Here is a 5,888-nt window from a genome sequence, read left to right as displayed (position 1 = left end):
TGGAGGTTGCAGTGAGCCGAGATCACGCCACTGCACTCTAGCCTGGGTGACAGAGTAAGATCCTGTTTCTAAAAATAAATAAATATAATAAAAACAAAAATAAAAAATTTAGCAGGCATGGTGGTACACACCTGTAGTCCTAGCTACTTGGGAGACTGCGCCGAGAATATTCCCAGGGGTTCCAGGCTGCAGTGAGCTGATTGTGACACTGCACTCCAGACTGGGTGATGGAACAAAATCCTGTTTCCAAAAATAAAAAATAAACACTCGGGGTAACCAAATCCCGTGAGCCCTTGAGATTGCCTTCCCATCTGTTATGTGCAAAAGGCCACCTGTGTTCACGTGTCCTGTACCTGCATCCAGGTTTTCAAGAAATGCTCATCTGGTCCTAGGTATGTGGGGTGCTGCATCAGGGCAGCTTAGCACCTGACCTCTGGGGTCTTTCCCTGCTAGCCTTTCTCATTTTGTAGACTTCTAGTTCTGTAACTCCATGCCAAAACAGTGATCCCCTCGACCACCATGGCAGGACCCCTGCTAAGGGGACAATATTGGGAAAGTATTGGGGAACACATGATGGGACCAGAAGGATGAACAGTTCTGCTTAGGATTCCCCTCCATTCTCAATCCCTGGGGCAGGCAGTTGGGTTCTCACCTCCTTCACCAGATGCCCCTGTTGTTGCCCCCCACCCTAAGAACGCTCTGACACATGGACACAAGACACCCATCCATCTGAGAGATGTTTAATGTATCTTAGGTTCAAGGTACAAAACACAAGGCAGGTGCTGACCCTTGGAAAGTCACCTGCTGTCAGCCCCTGCTTAGCCAGGCATCCCAGCCCCCAGAGCAGTGGAGCAGTGGCCCTGAGATGCTGGGTTCCTTCTCTGTTTAGGGAATGTTCAGGTAGTGACATTGCAGCCCAGAGGCCACTATGTCCCCTCCTCAAAAAACCCAGACCCAAGGATCAGAAAGGTCCAGACTTAGACCAGAGCAGCAGATCCCAGGGTGACCCCAGTTAAGCAACAGGCCTGAACTGAAGCCTGACCCAGCCTCCTGGCCTTGGTCTTGGAAAAGGAGGAACTATTACCCCAATACCTGGCAGCAAAGGGAAGGGACTAAAGCAGGATGTGGAGACAGAAGTTCCCACCGCCCTTAAAAAATGGACTATGGGTAGCTGACCCAACAGGGCAGCAAAGCCCGAGGGTGAGGCCTGCCCCACCTCCCACCCCGGTTCCTCTCACGGAGCCTCACTGCCAGGACACCACTGACCCAGTGCTGGGGAGGGAGTAGGGGCAGGGAAGGCTGGCATCCACTGAAGAATAGGAATGATGCCCTTGCTTTGGGAGCAGGAGCTGCCTATAGAGTCCCTGGAAAAACCCACTAGGGAAGGGAGAGCAGCAACCCAAGTCTCTGGGCCTAGCCCGTAGAAGGCCTGGACTGGGTCCTGAGCCACAGTAGAGGCCTTACTGAAACAGAAAGTGGCAGGGGTTAGGAGCAGGGAGGTGGTGAGAAAGGCCCCTGTGAAGACCAGCTCAGGTGACCCCTCTGACCAGCCCCAAGGAAGCCCAATTACTACTTCAACCCAGGCCCCTCTGGCCCCATGTCAAGTTGCAAGGGCTCTACCCGTTGCCCAGGGAGCATTTCCTGCAGGGATTCCACCTTCTGCTCCTCCCTGAGACCCTGGGCTACAGCCGGCTGCCTCTGTTGAACTGGATGCACCAGTGGGAGGTAGTGGTGCCTGGGCTGAGATGGGTGTGGTCCTTGTGGCCCATGAGGGGCTGCAGCTCTTGCTGCTGGGGGAGGTCGGCGCTGCTCTCACTGCGGGAGCGGCCAGCCTTGGCCAGGCTCGGGGGGAAGGCAAAGCTAGGGCGTGGATCAGAAGGCAGGTGGAGAGGGGCCTGGGGCTCCTCAGCGCCCCGTGGATGGGGAGGCAGGCAGGTCAGAATTGGGGCCTGGTTACAGGGAGGGGATGCTAGGCTCTCCAGGGATGAGATGCTCTGGTTCCAACCGGTCTGCATGTCCACAGGCACAATCTTGGTGGTTTCCGAGGACACGTACACTGCCAGGTCCCCCTGCCCACTCTTCCAGGGGAGCTCCTTCTCTGCACAGGTAGGGGAGGGGGGAATGATTCGTGGGCTTGGGCACACCTCAAGGTTTCCTGAGGACAGAGAGTACACATGAACTCATTACCAATACAGTGGAAACCTCAAGTATAAGCACATTCTCATAAATTCATGCCACAGTTTCCATCTGCCGTCCATTTGTGCAATTATCTGATGAATGTCTTGCTGAGGGGAAGTACCACAGCCTGTTTTACTCTCCACTGTGTCCGCAACACCTAGCACAGGCCGGGCACACAGTAGTTGCTCAAGAAATCAAACATTATTTTCATCGAACAAATGAAAATAAGGAAAGTTGGCCGAGCGCCATGGCTCACGCCTGTAATCCCAACACTTCGGAAGGCCAAAGTGGTGGATCACCTGAGCTCAGGAGTTAGTGACCAGCCTGGCCAACATGATGAAAACCCATCTCTAGTAAAAATACAAAAATTAGCCGGGCGTAGTGGCGCATGCCTGTAATCCCAGATACTCGGGAGGCTGAGGCAAGAGAATCGCTTGAACCCAGGAGGCAGAGGTTGCAGTGAGCTACAATCTCGCCACTGCACTCCAGCCTGGGTAAAAGAGTGAGACTCTATCTAAAAAATAAATAAATGGCCAGGTGTGGTGGCTCACGCCTGTAATCCCAGCACTTTGGGAGTCCGAGGCGAGTGGATCACAAGGTCAGGAGATCGAGACCATCATGGCTAACACAGCGAAACCCCATCTCTACTAAAAATATAAAAAATTAGCCAAGCACGGTGGCAAGCGCCTCTAGTCCCAGCTACTTGGGAGGCTGAGGCAGGAGAATGGCGTGAACCCAGGAGGTAGAGGTTGCAGTGAGCCGAGATTGCGCCACTGCACTCCAGCCTGGGCAACAGAGCAAGACTCCATCTAAAAAAAAAAAAATTATAAATAAATAAATAAATAAATAAATGAAAATAAAAAATAAGAAGAAGATAGTGAAAGCAGGAGCCAGGCATGAAGGAAGCCCCATCTCCAGTCCCCTCACCCTACTGTAGCACCGGTCTCTGAAACAGCCTCCTGCCAAGCCCCATCCCAGCCAACCAGGGAGGGAGAAATGCCAGCGACCAGGGAGGGAAAGAAACACCTGGAGGTTGCAGGCCAAAGGTTTTTCTGCTAGGCGTCCTGCCTGAGTACCCACCACAGCCCTTTGGTAGGACAAAGCCCAGGAGTGTGAGCTCATGCAAACCTAACAGGAGGCCAGAGCTTTGCCGCAAAGGGGATGACGAGGTATAGGGGACTTGAGTTAAGAATCCCAGAACTGCAGGGGTGGGGCTGAATTACAGGAAGCCTGAGGTTCTGCAGGAACAAACCTGGAAAGAATCCCTGTGGCCACCAACCACCCCAGCTCTCCAAAGTAAAGCACAGCCTGTATCTGTTCATTGATAAAGTCCTGAGCAGCCCAGTAAGCTTCTTCCTTGAATACATGTGTGAAATGTATTGATGGTATGATTAAAAGTAAAATGGTATCTCTTGAAAGATCTGGCATATTAAAATGTAATAACAACAACAAAAAGTGTAAAACAAAAAAACTTTTGGTATTCACCTTTAGAGGCTGCTAGGGAATGAACTCTTTGGTCTGAAAACTGACAAATGAAAGAATCAAGCATTTACTGGGTGAACTGTACCTCAAAGTAACCAAATAATTGATGAGGCGAAGTTTTTTTGTTTGTTTGAGATGGAGTCTTGCTCTGTCACCTAAGCTAGAGTGTAGTGGCACGATCTCAGCTCACTACAGTCTCCACCTCCAAGGTTCAAGCTATTCTCCCGCCTCAGCCTCCAGAGTAGCTGGGATTACAGGCGCCTGCCACCATGCCTGGCTAATTATTTTATTATTTTATTATTTTTATTTATTTTTATTTTTAATAGAAACAGGTTTTCACCATGTTGGCCAGGCTGGTCTCGAACTCCTGACCTCAGGTGATCAGCACACCTTGGCCTCCCAAAGTGCTGAGATTATAGGTGTGAGCCTCTGCCTGTGGATTTACTGGTTTAAAGGAAATTTAAAGGACAGAGAAACATATTAAATGACACTTTGGGGATGCAATCAACAAAATCCAGACAGAGAAAGACTGTAGGACAAATAAGCAGGTTTCTTCAGTAAATACATTGTGAAGAAAAAAAAGGAGGGGGTTTGGGGGAACCTATGGATCAGGTTCATCAAACTTGATACTTGACATTTTGGGACAGCTACTCCTTTGCTGTGGGGGGTTATCCTGTGCATTGTAGGATGTTTAGCAGCATCCCTCGCCTCTACCCCTCAATCCAAGGCCATCCTCCCCAGTTGTGACAACCAAAAATGTCTCTGGGCGTTGCCAAATGTCCCCTGGGGGAGCAAAATCACTCCACCACCATCCCCCTTGAGAATCACTGCTGTAGGTTAAAAGGGACATTGAACAAGCCTACTGTGAATATATATATATATATATATATAGACAACCAGGGAAATTCAAACAATGATATTTGATGACAGATTTTAGATATGGTAAAAGCATTGTGGTTATATATTTTTTAAATAATCCTTTCTTTTTTTTGTCCCCCAAGAGACAGAGTCTTGTTCTGTTGCCCGGGATGTAGTGTAGTGGCGTGATCATAGCTCACTGCAGCCTCAGCCTCCTGGGCTCAGTTGACTATAGGCACACATCAAGAATCCTTATCTGAGGCCGAGTGGAGTGGCTTGAGCCCAAGAGGTTGAGGATGCAGTGAGTCATGATCTAGCCACTGCACTCTCGCCTGGTGTCAAAGAGAGATCCTAACTCAAAAAAAAAAAAAATCCTTATCTGGCTAGGTATGGTAGTTCACATCTTTCATCTCATCACTTTAGGAGTCTGAGAAGTAAAGATACTTGAGCTCAGGAGTTTAAGACTAGCCTGGGCAACATAACAAGACCTCATCACTACCAGAAAAAAAAAAAAACAAAAACATAGCTGAGCATGATGGTGTGTGCCTGTAGTCCCAGCTCCTCAGGAGGCCGAGGCAAAAGGACTGCTTAAGCCGGGGCATTCAAGGCTGCAGTGAGCTTTGATCGCACCACTGCACTCCAGCCTGGGTGACAGAGAGAGACCGTCTCAAAAGAAAAAAAAAAAGAATCCTTATCTTTTAGAGATACGTACTGAAGTATTTATTGATAAAGTGATACGATATTTGAGACTTGCATCAAAGGCATAGTTAAGGGAGGAGCATAGGTGAGGCTTAGGTGAAATAAGATTGGCTATGAGTAGGTAATTGTTGAAGCTGGGTAACGGATAGATGGGAGTTTATTTTATAGTTCTAAGATTGTATATTTTGAAATTTTCTATAATAAATTTTAAAGACACTTGAGGGTGCCAACCATCAGTGATACTAACATTATGAGTGAATTAGGTCTCTATACGTACATAAACATGCTTATATACTGTATTTTTGTCCACAATAACTCCATTTTGACGAATTTAGGTTCCTCTCCCAGATCAGGCTGCCACCTTCACCTGGGGCTCTACTTGAGGGCATGGGTCTCAACAGAGCCCATGGTTTGCTCACCACCTCCTGTTCCTCACTAGACTATAAAGGGAAGCAGCATGGCCTTGAAAGGATATGGGTGGGCATGGTGGCTCATACCTGTAATCCCAGCATTTTGGGAGGCCAAGGAGGGAAGATTGCCAGGAGTTTGAGACCAGCCTGGGCAACACAGTGAAACCTCATCTCTACAAAAAATCTTAAAAAATCAGCTGGGTGCCAAGCATGGTGGCTTATGCCTATAATCCCAGCACTTTGGGAGGCCAAGGCAGGCGA

General features: G+C 48.8%; 1 protein-coding gene across 1 annotated transcript in view; it reads right to left on the bottom strand.

Moving 5' to 3' along the window:
* Positions 1–724: 724 nt before the first annotated feature.
* The window catches only part of SLC9A5 (solute carrier family 9, subfamily A (NHE5, cation proton antiporter 5), member 5), a 23,791-nt gene continuing 18,627 nt past the window's right edge, over positions 725–5,888 (bottom strand). Inside the window, exon 16 of the mRNA XM_011996681.1 lies at positions 725–2,155. Within this exon, the coding sequence (XP_011852071.1) occupies positions 1,683–2,155 (473 nt within the window). The 3' untranslated portion in view covers positions 725–1,682. The remainder of the gene's footprint in view (positions 2,156–5,888) is intronic.

This window comes from Mandrillus leucophaeus, unplaced genomic scaffold (genome assembly GCF_000951045.1).
Source record: "Mandrillus leucophaeus isolate KB7577 unplaced genomic scaffold, Mleu.le_1.0 Scaffold522, whole genome shotgun sequence".
NCBI lineage: Eukaryota > Metazoa > Chordata > Mammalia > Primates > Cercopithecidae > Mandrillus > Mandrillus leucophaeus.
Note: the sequence above shows the minus strand (reverse complement) of the source record. Positions and strands in the feature narration are given on the sequence as shown.